The following is a 27,043-nucleotide window of genomic DNA, read 5'->3' on the forward strand; positions in this document are numbered from 1 at the left end:
TCAGAAAACGCCAGCAGTCTGATCAGACATTTCAATTAAACTATAGATTGTTTGCTGTCAGATAATCATGTTGCAAGGCACAGCAGGATATAATCAGCAGAAAGATGGTCAGGGCCAATATAAATAAATGCTTCCATGTGTTAGATTGGTCTAGAGACTTAACATCTCAGTACCTAAAAGCTACTACGATAATTTAAAAGACAAAAATAAAATTAACTACTTATGTTCCCAGTTTATTCCGATGTTACTAGTAGGGAACTGTATTTGATATTGAGCCATAGAGATGTACAGTACAGAAACAGACCTGTTGGTTTCACTCATCCATGCTGACCAGATGTCCTTAATTAATGGAGTCCCATTTGCCAGCATTTGGCACATATCTCTCTAAACCTTTCCTATTGATGTAGTATCCCATTGCCTTTTAAATGCTGTAATTGTACCAGCCTCCATCAATTCCTCTGTCAGCTCATTCCACACACCCGCCACCCTCTGCACAAAAACATTGCCCCTTAGGAACCTCTCAAGTTAAGCCTTTGCCCTCTAGTTTTGAACTCCCCTACCCTGGGAAAAGACTTTGGCTGCTCACCCTATCCATGCCCCTCATGATTTTATAAACTTCTATAAAGGTCCCCCCTCAGCCTCCGACACTCCAGAGAAAATAGCCTCAGTCTATTCAGCCTCTCTCTAAAGCTCAAACCCTCCAATCCTGGTAACGTCTTTTCTGTTAAATCTTTTCCAAACTCTTTCGAGTTTAACACCACCTTTCCTATAACAAGGAGGCCAGAATTGAAATGAAACAACATCACCAACTTGTTAATTGCTTGATTGTATCCAACAATCAGCTAACTACATCAGGTAAATTGACTGGACAACATTCCAGCGACAAATTCAAAACCGATTTATTGCCTTACTAATATTTTCATTGCAATTCAGATCATTGAGATTGCATGTGCATTGAGTTTGCATACCACATTGTTTCTTATCTAACAAACTAGCAGCTAATGGAGGGAAAATTGTGCAGAAGGGGAACTAGGTGCAATGGTACATCCTCCCTAGCCATCCTCTGACACAGCCAGGGTGTGTATGACCTCACCTATCAGTGCCCTTTGCCTCTGTGTTACCACTGCATGGTCTGCCTATTCTCATTAAAACTACTTTTGCCCTTATCAGAAAACATACTGTCAAGTTTATACCTACAGCATGAACATGTGCTTAAAAAGAGTTGTTAAGATCCTCAAATTATATTAAATATGAAGTATTTGTGATCAAATAGCAATTGTAACTAAGAACGTATGAAGTACATCCTGAGGGTTAATAATTCATATTAATTGACAGTCATATTTGATTTTGATGTAAATTCCAGAGTTATTATGGAGTCTCTGGCTGCTTTACATGAGTGCTTATACTTTTCGATAAGAACCTGCAGTATGCCAGCATTTTTCCTTCTTAAACCCTCTTTTCTGCCCCCTCTTTTGGGTTACCTTATGTGCACATGGTTCTCCAGAGCTGCAAACAGGGCTCCCGGTCTCCTGCAACCTATTAAAATGATGCAGCAGTCGAGACAGAATCTAACTATAATCTGTCATGGCTCTCTGTTTCTCCCACTTTCCTGGGAGGAATTCAAAGTACTGGCAAAAAGACAAGACTCTTAAAAACAAAAGCTCCATGGCTTACTAAACAGGCTAAGTGTAATACAGCAGAAGAGGAGACTTAGGATGTTGCAAAGGCTAATCATAAATTTAGGAATTGGGAGGATTTTAGAAATCTACACAAAGCCATCAAAAATTGATAAAAACGAAAGAGTAAATTGAATGAGAGTAATCTAGTTATGAACATAAAAACTGACTGTGAGAGTGTTAGAGGTATACAAAGGATACAAGCTAAAATAAATTTTGGTCCCTTAGAGGCAGGGTCAGGAGAAATTATTTGGAATGAGGAAATAGCAGAGACATTCAACAGATATTTTGTGCCTGTTAGACGCAAGGAATGTAAGGTGACCTAAGGGCCAACAGTGAAGAAATTAAGGTGATTAAAATCAGCAGAGGAAAAGTATTCAAAAATAGGAGAAAGATAGAAAATTCAATCGAGTAATTCATTTCCACCTGCAGCCCACTTCCAGCAGCTTGTCGATGATGCAGACCACATGTGGAACTCAGTATGTGGGGAAGTGGGTAGGGAATTCTGATGAAGTTGATTCCTGATGAAGGACTCTTGTCCGATCCATCAGTTCTCCTGCTCCTCAGATGCTGCCTGACCTGATGTGCTTTTCCAGCATCACACTCTCGACTCTGATCTCCAGCATCTGCAGTCCTCACTTTCTCCTAGTGGGTAGGGAAAACAATAGTTATGAGAAGTCAAGAAGAGGGGAGGGGATGGGAGCATGGTTCCCACATCCAAGACCCTGCAAATTGGGGAAGACCGTAGTCCTGAAGAATTTAACATTGGAAACAGATAATCATTTTCTTCTTCCATTTCCCTCCCAGGAATTGGCGAGCTTGACTGGCTGACTGGTCAGGAAAAACAATACAGTTGGGAATAACAGAGGATATTCCTAAGTAAGTGGGGGGAGAGAGAGAGAGAGAGAGAGAGACCCATGGGTTGGGATAAGGATTGTGCTATGGGGGAGGTTCCGATCCTGGTGGAAATGAGAGACAATCCTTGGCAGAAAGGATCCACTGAGAAAGCCAGGGAAGAACTCCTGCCTTCCAAAGAGTGTTTTTCCCATTGCTGGATTTCCTGAGTCTAGAGAAATCCAGCCAGTAGCAGGTAAACCTAACCCTAGGTTCCTACATGCATGGTGGTGCCCAAGTTAAATACATCCGCAAAGAATTCCATCTGCCAAAGTGGGTCACAGGAAGACATCTTACCTGCTTAAAAAATGGTGGTTGATGCATTGGCAGCTTTTTGAGGTGCAAAGTGTTTGATTTTGAAATCTCCTGTGCACTCTAATGCTGAAACCAGATGTGGACAGCCATGCGATCTGGACCCATAAAGACCCAGATCAAGGAGCCAAGGGAACAAGAGGCTGAAGGGTGGGTTCTTTGGGCAAAAGGGAAGTGATATGGGAAGGACGACATCCTGGGTGGGTGTAGGAGTAGAGATTTGCCCAATATGCATAAGGGACCCACATAAAGGTTGTAACCAGCCCCCGATCCCTTCCTTCCCACTTTTTAACCAGTGATAATACTCAGGTTCAGTTGGCATGTTGCCCGCTAATAATACTTTTTAAAGTGGCGGGCAGACTGCAAACTTTGGCATTCATTTTAGGTCGAAAATGGGTGGGAAGGAGATGAACTAGCAGCTCTACATATCTTACATGCCCCCCCCCCCCCCACCCCCACAGTGGTAAATAAAGTGCTTGATGGAGTCTGTAAAGTTCATCCCAGGGTTTTACAGTGCTGTATATTGATGCCTGCATTGGTACAATGCATGGCTTGTTCATCTGAATTCCTGTTAAGTGTTTAGCTGCTGTTATCACCAATCGTGATTTCTAGGCATATTTGTGCTTAACGTGTAACTTTGGTGTTGCTGTATTTAATTAGATGAAACAAGAGTTCTAACAGACAAAAGTACTTTGCTGCCAGAAGGAACATGTACACACATTACGCCTGTTCCAGCTAAACAAAATAGCAACAGTCATTCTCTGATTTATTTCTCAGGACCAATCAATTTAAACATAGCCCGGCCATTATCTATCATTCATTATCAAGCTGGTGTGTTGCCCTATAAAATTCCTCTGCCAGTCAGAGTCTACCAAACGGCACTTTCCTCTCATACTATACATAAACCATACAAAGTATTATTGATTTTTCATTGCAATTGTATTTCTTGTGAATTGTCCTCATAAGTACAGGGTGAAAGGTTTTGATGAAATGTGTCTTTTTCGTCATCAATATAAAAACTAAATAATTTCAATGTAACCTTACATTGAATCGTTTACCTTCCTATCTCTTTCATGTGTGACTTGAACTGCAGACATTCGCAACTTTCTGCTTTATATTCCAGTTTCGCAGGATCGTTTTCTAACCTCCAATTTTGTGGCATTTTGTAGGCGATTTCCAGAGAACCTATAACTGATCGTGTCCAGCAGCGAATTCTTAGTTTCATCACCTACATAGGATGTGGCCTTTCTTCGATTTGCTTGGCTATGACCTTGGTGACATACCTCATTTTTGAGTAAGTTTGCTTTCCTTGTTACAAACCATCATTAACTCAAACACTGAGAGATTCCTTTCCAGAAACATCATGTTGCGGTTTGAGATGCACTTGAAACAAATCTCAGCTTCTGACCTGTTTTGCATCTGTAATATGGCATGGGTTTGTTTGTTTTTGCTGTCAGGGTTGGCTTGGTCCTGTAATAGTGCTCACATCTCGGGCGGCACGGTGGCACAGTGGTTAGCACTGCTGCCTCACAGCGCCAGAGACCCGGGTTCAATTCCCGACTCAGGCGACTGACTGTGTGGAGTTTGCACATTCTCCCCGTGTCTGCGTGGGTTTCCTCCGGGTGCTCCGGTTTCCTCCCACAGTCCAAAGATGTGTGGGTCAGGTGAATTGGCCATGCTAAATTGCCCGTAGTGTTAGGTTAAAGGGGTAAATGTAGGGGTATGGGTGGGTTGCGCTTCGGCGGGTCGGTGTGGACTTGTTGGGCCGAAGGGCCTGTTTCCACACTGTAAGTAATCTAATCTAAAAAGGTTGAGGTTTCCAGTCTACAGCAAGACTTGAACATTAAATAGGAAGTTAAAAATCACACAACACCAGGTTATAGTCCAACAAGTCTATTTGGAAGCACTAGCTTTCAGAGTACTGCTCCTTCATCAGGTAGCTGTGGAGCAGGATTATAAGAGACAGAATTTACAGCAAAAGGCTACAGCTGCTCCACATCTACTTAATGAAGGACCTGTGCTCCAAAAGCTTCCAAATAAACCTGTTGAACTAGAACCTGGTGTTGTGTGATTTTTAACTTTGTCCCACCCCAATCCAACACCAGCACTTCCACATCATTAAATAGGAAGTGTACATTGTCATGATTAAAAGAGGCGTTAAACCCTGCCTCCCTAATCAGGTGGATGTAAAATATTCTTAAGGTACTTTTCTTTTAAAGATGACAAAGAATAACATCACACCTTATATTTATGTCATGCGCCGACAGTAAAATGACTTGAGGCTTTGGAAATTGCAAATGTTGGGGGCAGGGGTGGGTGGTGGTGATGGGCTCTAAAAGCCATGCCTCACAGATCCCTTGCTCCTTCCCAAACCACCTCCATGTGATACCCATTCTACCCTCCCTCACCTCATTCTAACAATCCAAAAATCTGATTGGCCAACAGCTCTTGGGGTGGGGGCAGACTATTATGATTTCTGCTGCCAGGGTCATTAATCCTGAAGAAAGCGCCACCTTCAGCCACTTTCCACAATCTTTCAAAACTTAAGTCTCCCAAGCGGCACGGTGGGCGGCACGGTGGCACAGTGGTTAGCACTGCTGCCTCACAGTGCCAGAGACCCGGGTTCAATTCCCGCCTCAGGCGACCGACTGTGTAGAGTTTGCATGTTCTCCCCGTGTCTGCGTGGGTTTCCTCCGGGTGCTCCGGTTTCCTCCCACAGTCCAAAGATGTGCAGATCAGGTGAATTGGCCATGCTAAATTGCCCGTAGTGTTAGGTAAGGGGTATGGGTGGGTTGCGCTTTGGCGGGGCGGTGTGGACTTGTTGGGCCGAAGGGCCTGTTTCCACACTGTAAGTAATCTAATCTAATCTAATCAATGTTAGATATGAACTATCTTCATTACAAAATTGATTCCGGATAGTCTGGCAGCTGAGTCCGTAAAAATGCTTTCATGAGAGATTCTTGGAACAATATCTTGTGGAACCAACTAGATTAGATGAGATTCCCTACAGTGTGGAAACAGGCCCTTCGGCCCAACAAGTCCACACCGACCCTCTGAAGAGTAACCCGCCCAGACCCATTTCCCTCCTGACTAATGCACCTAACACTATGGGTAATTTAGAATGGCCAATTCACCTGACCTGCACATCTTTGGACAGTGGGAGGAAACCAGAGCACTGGGAGAAAACCCACACAGACAGGGGAAGAATGTGCAAACTCCACACAGACAGTCACCCAAGGTTGGAATCAAACCTGGGTCCCTAGTACTGCGAGGCAGCAGTGCTAACCACTGAGCCACTGTGTCACCCAACTAGAGATAAAGTAGTTTTAATTTCGTACTTTGCAATGAAACAGGGTTAATTAGTGCTTGCATAGTTTACCTTTCAGTGGGAAACAGAACAAAATTCCATTTTAATTTTTTAAAATTCTCCAATCACAGAAGAAAATATTAAACATAAACATAGCCAACTGCATAGATCTGAGGGAGGAGCTGATGAAGGTTGATTGGGTAGATGGAATAAAAATGTATTGTAAATAAACAGTAGGTAACATTGAGAGAAACCATTCAAAATATTTGCAAAAATATATTACTTTAAAAATAAAAGATCAAGAAATATACCCACGATTTACTAAAGAGGTTAAGTGTAATACAGCGGAAGAGGTGGCTTATGATGTTGCAAAGGATAGTGGTACGTTTAGGGATTGGAGGATTTTAGAAATCATCAAGGCCACCAAAAATTGATAAAAACAAAAAAAAATTGAATGAGAGTAAGCTCGTCAGGAACATAAAACTGATTGTGAGAGTGTTAGAAGTATACAAAGGAGGAGGATACAACTAAAGTAAATTTTGATCCCTTAGAAGCAGGGTCAGGAGAAATTATTTGGAATGGGGAAATAGCAGAGACATTGAACAAATATTTTGTGCCTGTTAAACACAAGTTTTCTACCAGCAATGTAAGATGACCTAAGGGCTAACATTGAGAAAAGTAAGGTAATTAAAATCAGCAGAGGAAATATATTCAAGAATAGAAAGAAGTCACAAAGTTCAATAGAGTAAATCATTTCCTCTTACTCCCTGCTTCCAGCACAGGTGGATATTCTGTGATATTGCAAAGAACAGAAAGCATTTAGCATCACATTTGCCTTCTATTGATGCAGTTCATCAAATGATGCATGTTAACAAGTGTCATTCTAAATCTAACTACCATGGTGTTAAACATCGAATGTGAAAATGCACTAAAAGTTGTGGGATTGCATATATTAAGTGATGAAAAAGGAGCATTTTCTGAAGTTATTTGCCCCCATCTGTTGATGAGGAGATTGAGAGTACATTGATAGGATTAATGGGAGAAGATTTGTGGGTGGCACGCCTGCAAAGAGCTGATAACTGCTTGCCAAGATAAACCTTCCCATCAGCAACCTGACCACAACTTTATAAGGATATCTGTAACCTATTCAAAATCTAATATGATTTTGATACATGCTGGAAGATGCATTTAATATTTGACCTTCTGTCATGCAGAAACAAAGTACTACTTGATGTGCTCTAACCTAGCTACTTATTCAGCCTATATTTAAATCCCACGCAATAACTAATGGATATGAGATTGCAAATTATTGAATAGCAAATTTCTGGTAACTGAATAACTGTGTTTTCTTTAAGAAAACTTCGCAGAGATTACCCTTCAAAAATCCTGATAAACCTTTGCACAGCCCTGCTGTTCCTCAATATGGTCTTCCTCATTGATTCCTGGATTGCTGTCTATGATATCGAAGGTCTATGTATCGCTGTAGCTGCCTTGCTTCATTATTTCCTGTTGGCCTCCTTCACCTGGATGAGTCTTGAGGCTCTCCACATGTACCTGGCTCTGGTTAAAGTCTTCAACACTTATGTGCGCAAATACATATTGAAATTCTGCATTCTTGGTTGGGGTGAGTAAGCTTTGCAGATTTCCCGATAAGACAATGTCATACAAAACTGTTGTGCTGACAAGGAACATAGGATTATTATGTGGGCAAGTGGAACTTCAGACAAGAGTATCAACATTCTAATTAATGTGTGCATTATTGAGCTCTAGAACATCCAGCAATGTATGGCCCAGGGCTTCAGAGGAAAAAACAATGTACCTCAATGTCCACTCTGCAGCTAAGGATTGACATGGTAATCACAAATGGGAGGCATCAGCATGGATCCCACTCTTGTTTTCACTTAATATCCACCCGCTTGTTTATGAACAGTGGGGCGATCGACGCAAGGCAGTCAAGAATTGTAAGCTTTCTAACTCAAGGTTACTACCACCAAATATTTCATTCTGCTGCTCCTTCAGGCAAAGGTCAGCTAACTGATCCCAGACAATGAATATTACAGCCCTTTATTTATTCCCCAAAGAGATTCTTTAAAACTTGAAACATTTGGAACACATAGGCACACCTTTACTTCACTCCTTTTCCATCTTAGCTGCCAAGTTTCCTACAAACTATTTTGATTTCCGTCAACTTCAGTGATAACAATTAAGGCTAATGTTATGCAACACCAGCAATTGATTCCATGATGTTTGAGTGGGATTCTAGTCTTTGAAAAAATCCAGTTGCTTTATGGTGCAGTGACTTCAATTCTGCTATTATCATCAAGTGTTGTTTTTAAAGTGTGCGTTTAAGATACGATAATATTAAACATGAAATGAACTTTATTGTGCATGGAATCAACAAGGGCCACAAATGATGCATAGGTGTAGTTCACAACTACGAAGATACAGTACATTGAATGCACCACACCACATAAGACCATAAGAAATGGGAACAGGAGTGGGCCATTCAGCCCCTTGAGCCTGCTGTGCCACTCAATAGGATCATGGCTGATCCAAAGTTCCTCATGTCCACTTTCCTGCCCTTTCCCAGTAACACTTGATTCCCCAATTGGTCAGCCTTAAATATAGGCAAAGACTCTGCCCCCACAGCTGTCTGTTGCAAGGAATTCTAACAACTCTCAACTCTCTGAGAAGAAATTCCTCCTCATCTGGGTCTTAAATTGGTGCCCTTTATTCTGAGACTGTGCCCTCAGGTCCTAGACTCTCTATTGAGGTGAAACATTCTCTCAGGCTTAACCCTGTCAAGCCTAGTAAGAATCATATTTGTTTCAATGAGATCATCTCTCATTCTTCTAAACTCCAATGAGTAGCATCCCAACCTGTTTAGCCTTTCCTTATAAGCCAGTCCCTGTATTCTGGGGTCAACTTATTAAACCTTCTCTGAACTGTCTCCAATTAAAAATACCTTTTCTTAAATAAGAGGACCAAAAGAATTTTCCAGATATGGCCTCACCAGCAGCTTGTCCAGCTGCAGTAAGACTTTCCCATTCTGATACTCCAAACCTCCTTGAAATAAGGGATCCCAGCATTCCATTAGCCTTCCTAATTACCTGCTGCCATTGCGTGCTGGCATTCTGTGTTACATGCACAAGTACCCCCAAGTCCCTTTGTGCTGCAGCTCTTTGCAACTTTCCTCCATTTAAATAACATTATGTTCTTTAGTTCTTCCTTCCAAAATGAACAACTTCACATTTCCCCATATTATACTTGTTGCCTACTTATTTAACCTGTCAATATTTCCCTGTAAATCATTTGTGTCCTCCTCGCAACTTGTCTTTCCACCTACTTTTGTGTCATCTGCAAACTTGGCTTCAGTGCATTTGCTTTCTTCCTTCAAATCACTACTATTGATTGCAAAAAGTTGGGGTCCCAGTTCTGATCCCTGCGGAACCCCACTGATGATAGGTCCTCAATCTGGAAAAGAACCCTGTATCCTTTTTCACTGTTTCCTGCCCTTTAACCAATTCTCTATCCCTGCTAATGTACTGCCTCTAACACCATGCTCTCTGATCTTATGAGGTAATCTTTCATGATGTACCAGTCAAACGCTTTCTGGAAGTCCAAATATATTAGTTCTCCTGGTTTCCCTCTACCCACTCCAGTTGAGATATCCTTGAAAAACTCTAATAAATGAGCAGACATGCTTTCCTTTCCATGAAGCCATTGACTGACTAAATGACCAGCAAAAATAACCCCAGAAATTCCACTTTACCTTAAGGCTCACAGAATAGCCCAGGCTATTATGCTACAGCCATTGCAAAGTAACTCTTAACAGCAGTTGGCTTATTTAGTTGTTCCTTTCATAGCTTCTCTGAGGTAACTTCTAGATGCTGAATGGACTTGCAGTGGACTTACTCTGGACATTTAGCACCTAAACTAAAGTAACACAAGTATTCGAATCTCATTCAAGTCCTTACAAATGCAGTCTTTTGATCAGAGTGCAAGTTTCTGCCCACAAACCGCCTGGTGAACAATAGTGAATGGTTGCTTCTATCTCCTGCTCCTTTCTTCTCAGATCCTTGCACAGTGTTTATGAGGTTCAGTAATATTTTTAGGAAAGCCTGCCACTCAATCTGACGATGACTTCCTATGGATTCCTCCCCTCTCTCAGCATAGTGCCAAGATAATATGAATAACACGGTCTTCTAGCCAGGTATAAAGGCCAATTAGCTTACCCTTAGACTCCCAGTTTCATTCTCTCTTGAAATTATGACAGTTTAATGTATACATTTTACAAAATCTGACATTTCTACCAAGTCTTTGGAATTCCAATACCCTCATCATAGATTCTTTTGCAATTGTCCACAAAATAAAGATGTAGCACAATATTCTTTGTAAAATAATTGCCCCCCAAACTTTCATCTTTAGCATTTATGTCACCCATAAGCTGACAGCAAATTCAGAAGAGCTCTAAATTACGCTCTTCACTATTCTTTTTCTCACTCACATTACTGAAACTTAATGATATCAAGCCTCCTTTAAAAAAGAGCATTACATTCAGAGAAATGTCCCAATAGATTTCTATGAATAGGAATGGATTGACATGGGTGTTGGGCAAGTTTTTGGAGGGAATCCTGAGGGACAAGATTTACATGTATTTGAAAAGGCAAGGACTGATTAGGAATAGTCAACATGGCTTTGTGTGTGGGAAATCATGTCTTACAAACTTGACTGAGATTTTTTTGATGAAGTGACCAAGAGGATTGATGAGGACAGAGCGGTATGGTAGTCTTATGTTTTATGTATAGGGCTTCAAGTAGTAGTAGTGTGTTTAGTGAGTTAATCTTAGCTTATTTTAAGATTGATTCACAAAATAGTCCACTGTTCAGACTAGAATTGTTATTGAAGTACTTGGCCTACACCTCTGCTGAACAACTGAGAATTATCGGAGCAGTTTGCTAATAACTTTCAACTCCCTGTTTGAAATAGGCATCCCCATCGTGGTGGTAGCCATTATACTTGGTACTGGTGCTAATGGACAACACAACTATGGATCTGGAGCATATGGAAGGGATGCCAATACTACCTTGGATGAGTTGTAAGTACACATGCATGAATTTCAACAGCTCTTGCTCTGTTGGAATGTTTTTGAATGGTAACTTTTCATTTCAGATGAATAGCAAAACAAGCTAGTTCTGTATCCAGTGGCTGGTTCTCCCTGTATTCCATGAGATCTAACCTTGCTAACCACTCTACCACAAGGAACCTTGTCGAACACCTTACTGAAGTCCACGTAGATCACATCTATCGCTCTGCCCTCATCAATCCACTTCTTCAAAAACTCAATCAAGTTTGTGAGATATGATTTCCCATGCGCAAAGCCATGTTGATTATCCCTAATCAGTCCTTGCCTTTCCAAATACATGTAAATCCTGTCCCTCAGGATTCCCTCCAACAACTTGCCCACTACCGATGTCAGGCTCACCGCTCTATAGTTCCCTGGCTTTTCCTTACCCCCTTTCTTAAATAGTGGCACTACATTAGGCGACTTTCAGTCTTCCGGCACCTCACCTGTGACTATCAATGATAAAAATATCCCAGCAAGGGGCCCAGCAATTACTTCCCTAGCTTCCCACAAAGTTCTAGGGTACACCTGGTCAGGCCCTGAGGATTTATCCACCTTTATGGTTTTAAGACATCTAGCACCAACTCTCTGTAATATGGACATTTTTCAAGATGTCATCATCTATTTTCCAAGATGTCCCCACATTCTATATCTTCCATATTCTTCTCCACAGTAAACACTGATGCAAAATACTCATTTAGTATCTCCCCCATCTCCTGTGTCTCAAAGGTAGAAGTGGTGGTGGAGGGTTGTTTTTCAGACTGGAGGCCTATGACCAGTGGACTGCCACAAGGATCGGTGCTGGGTTCACTGCTTTTCATTATTTATATAAATGATTTGGGTGTGACCGTAGAAGATATTGGTAGTAAGTTTGCAGATGACACCAAAATTGGAGGTGTAGTGGATGGCAAAGAAGGTTTCCTCAGAGTATATTGAGATCTTGATCAGAAGGGTGAATGAGCCAAGGAGTGGCAGATGGAGTTTGGTAATTTAGATAAACGTGAGGTGCAGCATTTTGGAAAGGCAAATCAGAGGAGGACTTATACACTTAATAGTAAAGTCCTGTGGAGTGTTGCTAAGCAAAAAGACCTTGGAGTGCAGGTTCATAGTTCCTTGAAAGTGGAGTCTCCAGTAGATAGGATAATGAAGAAGGTATTTGGTATGCTTTCCTTTATTGGTCAGAGCATTGATATAGGAATTGGGGGGTTATGTTGTGGCTGTGCAGGACATTGGTTAGATCACTGTTGGAATATTGTGTGCAGTTATCATCTCTCTCCTATCGGAAGGATGCTGTAAAACTTGAAAGTGTTCAGGAAAGCTTTACAAGAATGTTGCCAGGTTTGGAGGATTTGAGCTACAAGGAGAGGTTGAATAGGCTGGGGCTGTTTTCACTGGAGTGTTGGAGGCTATGGGATGACATTATAGACGTTTATAAAATCATGAGGGGCATGGATAGGATAAATAGACTTGGCCGGGGGAAGTCCAGAAGTAGAGGGCATAGGTTTAGGGTGAGAGGGAAAAGTCAGAAAAGGGGCAACTTTTTCAAACAGAGGGTGATGCATGTATGGAATGGGCTGCCAGAGGAAGTGGTGGAGTCTAGTACAATGACACCATTTAAAAGGCATCTGGATGGGTAAACGAAAAGGAAGGATTTAGAGAGATGAGAACTCAGTGCTGGCAAATGGGACTAGATTAATTTGAGATATCTAGTCAGCATAGACGAGTTAGACCAAAGGTCTGTTTCTGAGCTGTACATCTCTATGACTATGACTCTAAATATTATTTTTGTCTCGCAATCACATGTGTTTTCGTGAAAGGTTTCCTCTATAATGTATGTCATGAAATTTTGAATGCATTTACAAAAATGCATTAATAATCTTGTAACAGAGTATGTTGGAACATGCCCCTTCTGGTTTATTATTATTTAATTTAGTTTTTAATAAGGATATTGACAGTTTTTGGAAACTAACTAGCCCAATAAAAAAATTAAATTAATTACTGTGTACATTCAATATTATAAAAGCTTTACCTTATGATTAGCTAATCAATTCAATTCCTCTTGTCTACAATTTATTCTTAATCAAGTGAGGGAAATAAATGCAATTAATACAAATTTTAATGGTTGGCCTCAATTTGCTTTATTGAATTTCAAAGGGGCCAGTTTAAAATTAATGGAGACAAATGTTGTGCCAGATCCAAAACAGATTTTGTGACCATTGAATAGGTTAGGGTTCAGTCTGCAAAAGGATTTGATAGAAAAGGCAAACTCATCAGTTTCAGTTCTCTGAACCAATGAAACAATTAAATTCGGGCAGCCACTCCTGATTTCTGTTCAGAGTGTTATTGCATGGGTAAATGCTCGGATTCAGTCATGATGCATCATTGGACAGTCATGTGAGCTGGGAGACAAATCTCTGTGTTATTGCCTCATAAGTGTTCGGTCTTATTTCTGGAACTATTCTCGTGCTAATTGCTCAATTACACTGGGAAACATGGAATTCAATGCTCTAATAGGCTTGTTTGATGTTATGTTTTTTTGATTTCATGCCTACGCATCCTCTTGGATGGCGAGTTGCATTAAGAGGTCCTATACAAATATCGATTCTTGTGCAAATAAAATATTTCCATCTTGGATTTTAAGACCATCTTTTCATTCTTTTTGTTCTTTCCTCCTGCATTTTAGCTGCTGGATCAACAATGACACAACATTCTATGTTGCTGCAGTTGGGTATTTCTGTATAATGTTCCTTGTGAACCTTAGCATGTTTATTGTGGTGTTGACTCAACTCTGTCAAATAAAAAGCAAGAAGCACCATCGGAATGCGCAGAAGAGTGTGTTCCGAGACATGAGAAGTGTGGCTGGCCTCACCTTCTTACTTGGAATCACATGGGGATTTGCCTTCTTCGCATGGGGCCCAGTAAACCTTCCATTTATGTACCTCTTCGCCATCTTCAACACTCTGCAAGGTACCAACTTCCATTCATTTTAGTGCCTCGATTGAATGAAAACCTCTTGGAAATTAAGAAACGATTCCATTCTTTTCTGTTTAATTTGTGCAGGAACCTTTATTTTCATTTTCCATTGTGCAATCAAAGAAAATGTCCAGAAAGAGTGGAGGAGGCATTTGTGCTGTGGCAAGTTGACATTGCCTGAATATTCAGGTGAGATAATGTTTAAAACTAGGCGCACATTCACAGTTATATGTCAGTGCTCCTCAACCAACCCCCAGTTGGATGGGCCCCTCAGTGGAATGGTGTATACTGTGTGATTGAATATGCTATGTAACCTCAGTTTCCCAAGCATAGGAAGGGCATTTTATTTTTTCACTTCATACAAAAGTCTGACTACCTCAAGTATCAAACTAGGCAATGGTTACAGAATTCACCAATGAAGTAAAAATTAGGACTCCTAGGTTAACACACAATGCCAGGCCTTACATACAACTCTTTCTCTAACTGCCTGATATTTATGAGTTTTTTTCGCACTGTGAAAGAACTAAATCCATTAGCTCCTAGGGTGAACTATGCAGGAGCCAGATACTTCTTTTTAATAAAAAATTACATGCATTAAAAAAAAAACTCCATGTAAATGAGAAGATCTATTTCATGGTAGTCAATCCACTTGCCATGTTTAACACTTATTTATTTAGTAAAGTATTGAATAGCACTCATCTAACACACAGTTTGCCAGAACATTTTGGCCATTCGAGGCTAACCCTAGGAAGTGAAATGAGAACTGGTTGATTATTTGCTGCCCAGGAACTCAGTGTAAATAGAAACATTTAGAGTACCTCCACGTCTGTCTTCCAAATTTAAAATTTCTCACCTCAGACTCTTTAAAATGCAAATACTGAAAATCTAAATCGAAGAAACCTTTTCAATAAAGCAGCAGGTCAGTTGGTGTCTAAACCTATGTTTTATTCAGCTCAAATGCTATGGGTTTATTTTTCATGGGCTTTACCTAGTATATCAAGACAGTAATTGTCTCAATCTTCAGTCTCTCAAGGAATCAAAGGTGTAATGTTGAACCAGAATAATAATGTAAAATACTATAGCAATTTATGCATCCATTAGACACTGTTCTCAATGCCTTAATAGGTGATGGGATCATTACTGCAAATTCCAGACCAGTCTCCAAAGACAAATTACTCTGATAAAAATTAGCAAAGTTTTTTAAGAAAAAGGAATGGGAAGCATTTCACAAATTATCTTGTGGTAAAGCGAGGATACATGTTTTAAAAGGACACTGTTCTTTATCCTACAGATTGGAGCATAACAGCAACAAACAACACAAAGAAGCTGCAACCTCTAGTCCAAGGCATGTCTCTATCCTCAACTTCCAACAACTCCTTACAGTCCACCTCCCCGCTTTATCCAGCCCGCGACTACTCCTGTCACCCCAATGTAAATGGTGAGGATAACCCATAAGATAAATACATATCCAAAGCTATTTGAATAAGATTTAATAAAATAACAGGCATCAGCTTGCTGATTTGATGGTCATGCTATAACCTAGGATGCAATGCCAGAAAGGGTAGTGCAATTGCAGCTTTCAAAAGAGAATTAGGTATGTACATGAGAAGGAAAGTTATTGCAGGGGCGACAAGGAAAGAGCAGGGAAGTGGAACTATTCAAGTAGTCTTTTCAAAATGACGACAGACAAAAATGAGATCATACATCCCTACAGTGCAGAAAGAGGCCATTCAGTTTTTCAAGACTTTTTTGAAGACTCACCCCCCACCCTGTCCCCATGAACCAACATTTCCCATGGCTAACCCACCTGACCTCACATCCCTGACCACTCCGTGGCAATTTAGTATGGAAAATCGACCCAACCTGAACTTCTTTGGATTGCGAGAGGGAACCAATACAGTCACTGGGAGAATGTGCAATCTCCACCCAGACAGTTGCCAGAGGCTGGAATCGAACCTGGGTCCCTGATGCTGTGAGTTAACAGTGCTAACCATTGAGTCACCATGACATCATGTATTGAATGGGCTTCCTTCTGCACTGCTATAATTCTTTAATTATAATTCAGATTCCAATGTTATATTGTCAGTTGCTTCACTCTAATGATACAGATACACAATCCTTTATCCAAAACCCTTGGGGCCAGCTGGTTGTCGGAATTTTTCGGATTTTGGAATAAGTGACAGTTTATCAGTGAAATTTTTTTAAAAACTCTTACCGAACAGCAGACACACCTGTGAGTACTACGAGCGCTGAGACAGAATTGACGCCTGCCAGTACTGGGCCACCCTGCCATGTCACATCTGAGTGACGTGGGTCGAGTGTATGTGGAGTTGGGTTAACTGTTTGCACGCCAAACAACCTTGTTATGGAGAAAAAAAAATTCACGAGAAAGCTTTGGATTTCAGAGCTTTTCGGATTTCGGGATTTCAGATAAAGGATTATGTACCTGTAATAGGACGAACATCGGAAGGACCAAAACCATTTTATCTTTCCTTTGCTACACTAATTCCCAAACCAAAGCATACAAACCCAATATTGAAGATATTGTGTTAAATTTGTCGTTGCTTAAAAGTCTTGTAAATGAGTTTTCAAAAAAAAACCATGGAGCTAGTTGTTTTGTTTGCCTGGGATGGTTGGAGTGGGGGAGGAGGTAATTGGGGGCAATTAAAACAGCCAAGTGAGAAATAACCTACTCTGGTTGGAGCCAGTTCAATGACAAGGCAACAATTATCTTTGGTCAGGTTCTGTTTGGCATGGATTTTGCTATGATTAGTGGGTGAGAATGGACTTGGGCATAGGACCCAAAGCATCCTCACCTCTTTGCTGTAACCAACCATCATCAGGCTATGAACAGACCATTGACTCATGTGTTTTAGACAGTTGAGAATAGCTCCACTATCAGGCACTTCAAACAAATGGGCTGTAACTTGCCCAAAACCTCAATGTGCTGCTCAACTGTACATCCTGGTTATAAACATAAAAGAAAATGTATTGCTTCCATTACCATGCATTTATAAACCAGTTATTCAAAATAACCATGCCAGTGTATTGGGTGAATTCACTTCTGTTCAGTTCACCATCCATTTGGTCTCATTAATTGAGCTGTGTAAAGATTGAACTATTGTTCAGCATTATTGTAGGTGGGTCTGGATTGGTTTAGTTGCTATTAATTAAGCTAATAAAATCTGAAAAATCAAATTTTCTCAATGGAAAACTGCAGCAATTAATACTACTTTACTGAAGAAATAAACAAAAAAAAGCCAAGTTTTAAGACAGCTCTTTGTGAAAATAGAACAAATTCCTCATTGCTTTGACAGTGCACCAAAGCTTTCTATTGCTACAAGATCCCCTATGGTTGAAGTATTCAGATCAGCTGGACTTGTACCACACGCATCCACTCAGAACAATAATTTTCAGTCTGTGGTTGAAACCTTCACAGATCATACCCCTCTGAATTACTTTCTCAGTTTGTGGACATCTGAAGTTCGTATCACCTTCTAAAACCAGAGGTCAATGCATCAGCATGGCAATTGATGTACACAGCACAGCTGTTTGCACGTTAAATTTCTTAAAGATTTAGCTGCAGTTCAACAGTAACATTACAGTTTTGAGTGTAGAGATCTGGGTACAAATCCCACTCCAAATACTTAAGCACAAATACAAGGCTGATGCTTCGGTGCAATACTGAGGACATGCAGTATCAACAATACAGTCTTACAGATAAGACATTAAACCCATGTGCAGTTTGCTATCTCAGGGAAGCATAAAACTCCCAATGCACTACTTGAAGAAGAGTAGGCAAGATTAGAATGGTGCTGAAAAAGCATAGCAGGTCAGGCAACATCCACGGAGTAGGAAAATCAATGTTTCGGGCAAAAGCTCGTCATCAGGAATGATGCAGTTGATGCCATGGGAATTCCCTGGAAATTGGAATACTCTGATGGGTACTTCCTTGTGTCATGAACCCATTGACCAAGGCTCTGCAGAATGTAAAAGGTTCCACATTACTTATGATTAAAATTGTCAAGGTGATTTTAGAGAATTAAGGACGTACTCGAATTCCTGTGTTCAAATTGGTTCTGATGGTAATGGGAATATCTGTGCCTTTGATTGTAATGTGTAATACGTGCACACAACACAAATTAATGGGTAAAGCTTTAGCATGAAAATATGTTTTAAATATGGGCTTATAAGAAGCCCATTAAATATTAATCATGTTCTCATTTGTTCCAGTCTTTTATTTTGTGATACTAATTTACTTGTTGCAGGCGTGATGCAATTGTCTCATTACAAATACTTTTCGCTTCTGATTCCATTTCTATAGGTGCTAGGCTTTAAAGTTGCAACCTCACATCCCTCAAGCATGTAAGTTCTGCTTTGCCTGGATTTAATAATAATTTTAGGATTACTGTAGAGAAAGTGCTTGATATCCTTCCAGAACTCATTAGATTGGAATTTTAACATTGAAATGTAAATACATAGTTGTGAAAGTAATACTTCAAAATTCACCCTCCAGTCATTTGATCAGGCTTTTCAAAAACTGAATAAAAATGTTGTTTGACCAAACACATGTCTAGCTGGCTGAGCACTATCCTTTAGAAAGTATGTCCTTAAAATTTAGATTCTTTAGGATTTAAAAAAAAATTCATTTATGCGATCTAGCCATCATTGGCCAAACCAGTATTTATTGCCCATCCTGAGTTAAATTCATTACTGTGGATCTGGAGTCACATCTAGTCTAGACCGTTTCCTTCTCTGAAGGTTATAAGTGAACCAAATGGGTTTTTTTTCCCGACAATCAACGATGGCTTCATGGTCATCATTAGACTCCTAATTTCAGATATTTGTTGAATTCAAATGGTGATCTGTCATGGCAGGATTCAAACCCAGATCCACAGAACATTACCAGGATCTCTGGATTAACAGTCTGACGATAATACCACTAGGTCATCACTTCCTCACTGAAAATAATCACCTTTAAAAGAATCAAGGATTGTGCACAAGTAAAAATTCTTCAAGGTTGTGATTTGCCAAACAGTATTCAGTAAATAAATGCAGTTTGAGTGAGTTCACGGTTTTATAAACCAGAAAATGTCAATGCCATGCCTGGACTGGATCAGAATATTGGGAATAGTGACCTTGGCTATCAGGGAGAAAATCCGCTTTGACCAAAATGTTGAGGAGAGGGGATGGGTGCAGTCAGGATATGGCTCAGTGTTAGTGTTGCCCACATTTAGGAGTTTTATCATCATTAACTGCTGACATTCACTTAAGAAAAGTGGCACTTTGTAGAGGGTTGCTAGTGCATATGACACTTGACCCAGCACAACTCACAGTAGGTAAGGAGAGGCAAGAATGAAAATGGAGTTCAATGGGAGAGGCTAATTTCCAGTATTAAGAAAATGTGTTCATTATAATAATAATTTGAGCAGTTTCCACTATTATATTTGTCCAGTACAATACTGTATGGAGTCTCAGTTCATGTCAACAATATTTCCACACTTGTACAAATACATGAAATATGCTAGTCTCTTATATCGAAGGAGCAATGGAAATAGCAGGTAAATGCATTTGCTCAAATCGATAGAAATGAAAATGTGGTGAGATGTCAAAGCACAGTCAATAGATGATCACCCATCTAAAACAATCACCCAGTCACCATCTACCCCCAGCTACATTATCTAAATTTTGACATAAGCTTGTTAGAAGTTAATTGACAAAAGTAGATATTAACCTAAATGCTCTGGAATAGTGCACAAATGAAACAAAGCACAATTACCATATGACAGTTTTTTTTTAAACTCTGCCTGCATTAGCTTTAAGATTTTTGGAACTAGACACATTTTAAAGTAATTTAACTTGGTATAGTTCCATCCTTTCACATCTGCTACATTTCCTTGACTTCAGCTGTTATCTTTAAATGTATTAATAGTTGTCACCATTATAAATGTAATTTTACTGAAATCGGACTAAACTTTGTTTAAAGAGAAAATGCAGTAAAAGGGAGGGGGTTTATGATGTGACAGTGATGCAGCAGTCAATAACTCCAAAATGGTTTTGAATTTTTTTTTATTGTTAGATGCTTATCAGCAAGTTGTCACAAGTGCCTGCAAACTAATAACAATTCGAAAAGCATTATAAAATTAGCTTTAGATGAAACTGGGGAGGGACATAAATTTTAATCTTCCTTGCCCCCTCCGCAACCATGCAGGAGATGGTGGGGATTTACTCCACAGAACCTGATTCTAACCTACCATGACAACATCAGTTCTAACTGCCGTGGGCTTCGTACATTTGCAAGTAACAGGTTTTGTGGAGGTCATTGAGTGATTATGATATGCTGATGAAACTTGGTTTCCTTGAATGCTGTGATTTTATCACTGGCCCTGGCTCTGATTGCCAAGACCTGTCAGCTAAATTGAAATGGGTGATGCTCAAAATGACATGATAATGTGTTTTAGAGTGTGTGTGAGCGAGAGAGAGAGAGAGAGAAAAGCGGGAGAAACAGGCTGCTTCCTGACTCCCTCAAACAAATATTCTGTCAACTTTGGACAACACCCCATTTCTAAAACCAAAGATTGTACCCAGGCCATCCACTCACCAAATCCTGAGTGATGATCTGGCTCCATTGATCCCCAGCGCTCCAGACGCTGTTGACTGTGCCCGATGCCCTATGGTCTTCTACTGTTGGTTTTGCCATCCAGCAGCCATTGACTCTGATAACGTTTTGTTGGTAAATTTGATAGGATCTCTCCATTTCAGGTATTTCTTGGCTTAGCCCTCCCTTCTCTGTCAAAAATAAACCTACTCTCTTTACACTTTCCATCAAGTATTGGGGTCTGTGTACTAAATCAAACTGCATTACATAGTAACACTCCCTGCATTATAAACTAATTCCATCTCAGCAGTGGCACACTGACAATATCTCAAATGACATGACCAAATAAATGTCAAATAAAGTGGTTACTAAACTAACAAATACTACCTCAAACTCTAAACAAACAGTAGCTGAAAAATGGAGCAATATGCTATTCATTAATCTGTGCCTTGTAAGGTTGCATATCTTTGATAAAATAAAGACATCAGATTTTGTCTAATGTACTACTATCTGTAATTTTATTTTCTTTTTCATTTAGGGACTTTCAGCTTGACTGCATTATGAACCGTCCTGATTTAAAGGACAAATGTTGAATGAGACAATATTCAACCACCCTGTCTGAAATGGAAACTAAGCAACCATTCACTTGCAGAAGTTCTTAAAAATACTTTAAAATCTATAGATAGCTCAACTGTATCTACCTAATGTAACACAGAATTGAAGTTAATAGTATTTGCAAAACTAACAAATATACTTTGAAGGCCTGAGATCTGTTCTGCAAAGAAAATTTTGAAGTGAAGATTTGATTATATTCTTATGGTTAGAAGTGTTTCTACATGATGATCCCGTGGATATGAAGATCATATAAATGTCAATGCAATACTATTTAAAACACAGCCTAATGCAGCTTGTATCAGTTGTAATGAAAATTTAGGCTAAAGATAAACCAGGTTTTCAGTAATTTATTGCAACTGATTTTATCAGAGTGATTGTTTTTACTGAAAAATGACCTCTAGTGAAGTTGCTATTTTTCATTCAAGCTTTTCTGAGGTTGAACACAATTACAGATGTATTGCACAAGGTTTTAAACATATGTGAAGTTGATCATGTTATGATGTGATATTAAATTTATTTTATTGCCTGATATTTATTATTTTAAACCTGAGTTGAATGCCTGAAGAATTGAGTAGTATCTGTGTTTTCTAACAGTACATTGGAATATAATTAATTATGTAAAGCAATAGTGCTGCTATCAAGACATCCAAAACTGAATTGCTGTTTCTACAAGATCCACAGCATTCCTTGGCACAAAATATACCCTGTAATGGCTTCCTTCAATGCAAAAATGAACAAACCCCCTGAATAGAGACAATACTTGAGAAACCAACCTTGTTAGCTTTGTGTTTGTTAATGGAAAATTACCCTCATAACTTTCTATGCACTGGATTATTTGAAATTTAGGGTTGATTATCCAGATACCCAAATCCAAAATGCTAAATTATGAGTGACAGAGGATTATTATGTCCATTCTGAAACTTGTAATTAGCAATTACATATTTTTTCACATAATTTGGAACCACGCAGCACAGAATATGTACTTACATATGTATCCTATAAAGTATGGTACCTTTAATATCATTCTATTAATTGGTGCCTATAAAACTATACTGGAAAACAATACATGAACTATATCGCTCTTTCAAGTGTGTTTTCTTCTACAAGTATGGAGTGTTATCTTGGTTTATCATCGACATACATGAAGAAAACATGACATAATTCAGTCCCCAATTGTTAATAGATATAGCAATGTTTGACATGCCATGTATATTGCAATAGTAAAACACTGCTTTTAGAAAAAATGCTATTTGCTTCATAAATATGCAAGAATGTAAAAACACAGAAAAGTCCTTTAATCCATGCAACCTACATTTGCACTATATCCTAGGCTTTCATTAGCAAGAGCAGTTAAATCTCCAAGTGTCACAGATGGATCCACATTCACGTTATTCACCACTTTCATGGATCCACAATCACCTTATTCACCACTTTCACCACTCCACATAAATATCCACCATAATTTTGCATGTATCATCCATTTTCTGATTACGCGACAAGTCTCCATTATTACAAAATTACACACAAAATGCCACAACGGTTGTGATTACAAAGATGAGAGACCAAGCCGCAAAATCAACACCCACAATGAATTCTTTTGTTCAGATCTCAGTTTCCCATCTGTTTTTCATTCCAATAAGATTGCTTGTACTTATTTTAGAAGCAGTGTGCTATCAGCTAAGTTTAAAGGCTACTATAGCTATTTAGCCTCTTATTCTATGTGACGGCATTACATTTTTATGTATTATGTTGTGTCAAGCTGTCCCTTCTCTGAACAAAGAATCTGAAGGAATAGATCAAAGTAACAACAGTTCAGTTTCGGTCCTGTTGTTTGGCGCTATGTGTGCTCGTGTATGTTCAGAAGAAACATTGCCTTTATACTCTTACCTTTATACAGCACCTTTCATAATCTCAGTATCTTGCAAAACATTTCACAAGCTTTGAAGTACTTTTGAAATGTGGTCACTGCCAGACAAGCTGAGCAGCCAATTTTTTTGCACTGCAAGTTCTAACAGACAACACAGTATTGACAATTTTGTGTTTCTTCCACAATCAATGGCAGATTTTTTTTTTAAATTAGGATAAGGCTGACCAGAAACCACCTTGTTTGAAAACACAGAAAGTTTGCATTGCACGTTGGGTATTTTTAAACAGACCAGAACATGTTATTTTTCGTTTAATTGTCCCATTGTTAAAATGGTCTCTTAGAAATGCTGATAAAAGTTGATCGGAAGCCAAGTGACATGATGGGTCTATCTGCCGTTACTAGAGTCCACATAGTGTCACAAGTATCCAGACATGGATTTACAAATCTTAAGAAGTTGTGAACTACTGGTACAGTTATGGTACATTTTCAGTCGATAATCCCATCTGATTTTACTCTTTAATATATTGGTACCCATATGTTGAAATAGCACTTTCACTATTCTTTCAAAAACTGAGTTATTGTCCTTATCACAGGCAGTAGGCACCTTTCATTAATTTTGTGCTTCGATCTTATGTATGTAAGCCTTGGTTATGTAGACATGCAGTCTCTGTGATTGCAGGATTGGGATTTGCATTTTTCATTTGCATTTTCTAAAACTTTTAAAATGAAAAGCAGTTAATTTAAGTGGCATTTTTGCATGTTATTCTGGTAAAATGTGGTAGAGCTGCCAACCATGCAGAGCCAAGCAAGACCACATGCCTTCTGCCACATCGGGTGAAATTATGATCTTACACACTTTCATAGATTAGTATGAATTTGCATCCATTGTCAAATACAGGAAGTTCTCCCCACTGCCTTTGAGCTAGAAATGTTCACTTTGTCAGTTGCAGGCATGTCAGTTAAATGACTGACAGCCAAGCAGATAAGACTTGGAGCATCCTAGTCTGTACTCCAAGTAAATAGCTAATATGGAAGTTTTGTACTTTAATGACAATTGCAGCATTAAAATGCCTTGATATTTCTTTACATGGTCAATAGTGAACTGCAGGAGGGTAAGGAAATATTAAGCTTACAAGATGAAAGGATAGTACGTTCTGTGAACAAAGATAGAATTATCTGAGAGGGAGTCATTTTGCCCTTGAGTGACAGTATAAAATGTGCAATAATGAAGCAGCCACCTGAATCTCTCTTGAGTGTTATTTCTGTTTTACTCACTGGAAATGAAAATTGGGAGAGATGGACATCAGGATAGATATAGTGGAGGTGGCTATGTGATTAAGTCAATATAGTAATTAGTTTGATCATAATCTGTTTAATATTATAGTGATTATTTTAACCTTTAATGATTTACAGATATTTAGCCATAAGTAATATTATTACTTGTTCAGATAAGTGTTATGACAGTAAATAGTAATTATTTTGTCTGTTATAACAAATAATGGTAGAGTGAGTTCAATTTGGTTAGACCAATCCAGCAGTCTAGATGATACTGTAGCATAATGCCAATCAAATACCTCAAGGTTAGAATTGTTTTATGTCTTATCAGTATCCGAGATATATTTTCTAGATTGTATTAATGTCAATCCAGTGCAATTGGAAGCTTAACCATTATTGCAAGCTATCAGAAAATTGTCAGGGAATGGAGATGGTGCGGCAGAGGGATATCTGAATTGTGGAGGGAGGAAAAGCACATTGTTCAAAAGAGGTGGACGTCTGGGATGCTTGCAAGTGAAATGTCTCCTCATCCAAGCAGATGCGGCAGAGGCAGAGATAAAGCAGCCCGCTTGATTAGCACCCCCTTAAAGACTCAGTTCCTTCATCATTGACACATAGTGTGTACTAACTATGAGATGCACTGCATTGGGAAGAAGAGGAACAAAGCTCTGAGGTAATGAATATAAGGAGAAAATGGTAGGAATTGCAGGAAGCAGGTATCCTAAATCCAATGGACCTGAAAGCCATGCCACACAATGGATTGAGAGCCTCTGCTTCAAACTTCTTCCCCCTCTGAGTGTGGAATCACTGATCACCAACCTCTCATCCATTTTTCATTCCCCAAACAATATCCCCTTCAGTAATATGAATATTCATTTCATTACCTTTATGCATCTAATTATATAATCAACAATTAAATACTATGCATTCCCTAGTGCGTGTTTGTGAATGTCTATCTGTTCTGGTTCTCCTAGGCAGAACTACCTTGGTGGGCGGCATGGTGGCACAGTGGTTAGCACTGCTGCCTCACAGCGCCAGAGACCCGGGTTCAATTCCCGCCTCAGGCTACTGACTGTGTGGAGTTTGCACGTTCTCCACATGTCTGCGTGGGTTTCCTCCGGGTGCTCCGGTTTCCTCCCACAGTCACAAAGATGTGCAGGTCAGGTGAATTGGCCATACTAAATTGCCCGTAGTGTTAGGTAAGGGGTACATGTAGGGGTATGGGTGGGTTGCGCTTCGGCGGGGCCGTGTGGACTTGTAGGGCCGAAGGGCCTGTTTCCACACTGAGTAATCTAATCTAAAAAAAACAAAAAAACCTTAGGTGGCTGCAGTGTAGCCTGTGGAATAGTACTAACATTCACTAGAGCAGACAGCAGATGGATTTGCAGGATACGATTTAGCACTCTTGGACCTTGGTAGCCTAGCTTCAGATTGCATCCAATCTACTAAAATGACCTTTACACTTGCTTCTGTAGAGATCAGTGGATTTTGCTTTACATACTATCTGGAACTCCAGATCTTCATTCTTCCCATAGCATTGGGCTCTCAGCCTAATTTATACTCTTGGTATAAGTATTGTTCCATCATATAATTTCAACCTCACCTTCAAGTGCTTCATGTTTGTGTCACCAACCTAAGCCACTCTTCATCCATCTGCATTGCTCTTGATATACTTCCAGGCCATCTGCCATAATGGAAAAAAAAAACCTATTCAAGAAGAGTGTGATATTGAAATATGCAAGAGACATCAATTACAGCCACCTATAACATACAAATAGGGGAGGCGACTGCCTCATGGTGTTCTCACAGGACTGTTAATCCTGAGATCCAGATAATGGTTTGGGGCGGCACGGTGGCTCAGTGGTTAGCACTGCTGCCTCAGAGCACCAGGGACCTCGGTTCAATAACAGCCTTAGGTGACTGTTGTGTGGAGTTTGCACATTCTCCCCGTGTCTGCGTGGGTTTCTTCCGTGTGCTCCATTTTCCTTCCATTGTCCAAAGATGTGCAAGTTAGATGAATCAGCCATGCTAAATGGTCCATAGTGTTCAGGGATGTGTAAGGTTAGGTGCATTAGTCAAGAGTAAATGTAGAGTAACAGGGGAATGAGTCTGGGTGGGTTACTCTTCGCAAGGTGAGTGTGGACCTATTGGGCCAAATGGCCTGTTTTCCACACTGTAGGGCTTCTATGAATTACATTCCTCAGGCATGTGTGTTTCTGGCTAATTTTACACTATTACTTACTACAGAGGAGAACATTTTCAGTAGAGTGTCATGCTTCAAGAGATCGGAGATAAGATGGAGAATGAAATCTTTGTATCTTCTGGTCACATATTATCATGACACCATGAGCATATCTCTTAAAATTATCATGACCACAAAGCATAACAATAGATACTGTTG

At 39.6% G+C, this 27,043-nt stretch overlaps 1 protein-coding gene across 1 annotated transcript in view; it reads left to right on the plus strand.

Moving 5' to 3' along the window:
* LOC122554996 (uncharacterized) overlaps nucleotides 1-22,029 on the plus strand; it is a 223,803-nt gene extending 201,774 nt beyond the window's left edge. Inside the window, exons 54-61 of the mRNA XM_087992976.1 lie at nucleotides 4,052-4,176; nucleotides 7,545-7,813; nucleotides 11,179-11,287; nucleotides 13,998-14,281; nucleotides 14,375-14,476; nucleotides 15,579-15,725; nucleotides 18,612-18,652; nucleotides 21,424-22,029. Of these exons, the coding sequence (XP_087849102.1) occupies nucleotides 4,052-4,176; nucleotides 7,545-7,813; nucleotides 11,179-11,287; nucleotides 13,998-14,281; nucleotides 14,375-14,476; nucleotides 15,579-15,725; nucleotides 18,612-18,625 (1,050 nt within the window). The 3' untranslated portion in view covers nucleotides 18,626-18,652; nucleotides 21,424-22,029. The remainder of the gene's footprint in view (nucleotides 1-4,051; nucleotides 4,177-7,544; nucleotides 7,814-11,178; nucleotides 11,288-13,997; nucleotides 14,282-14,374; nucleotides 14,477-15,578; nucleotides 15,726-18,611; nucleotides 18,653-21,423) is intronic.
* The last annotated feature ends 5,014 nt before the right edge of the window (nucleotides 22,030-27,043 follow it).

The sequence above is a fragment of the Chiloscyllium plagiosum genome, unplaced genomic scaffold (assembly GCF_037043375.1).
Source record: "Chiloscyllium plagiosum isolate Xiang-an unplaced genomic scaffold, Cpla_swu_hap1 HiC_scaffold_12, whole genome shotgun sequence".
Lineage (NCBI taxonomy): Eukaryota > Metazoa > Chordata > Chondrichthyes > Orectolobiformes > Hemiscylliidae > Chiloscyllium > Chiloscyllium plagiosum.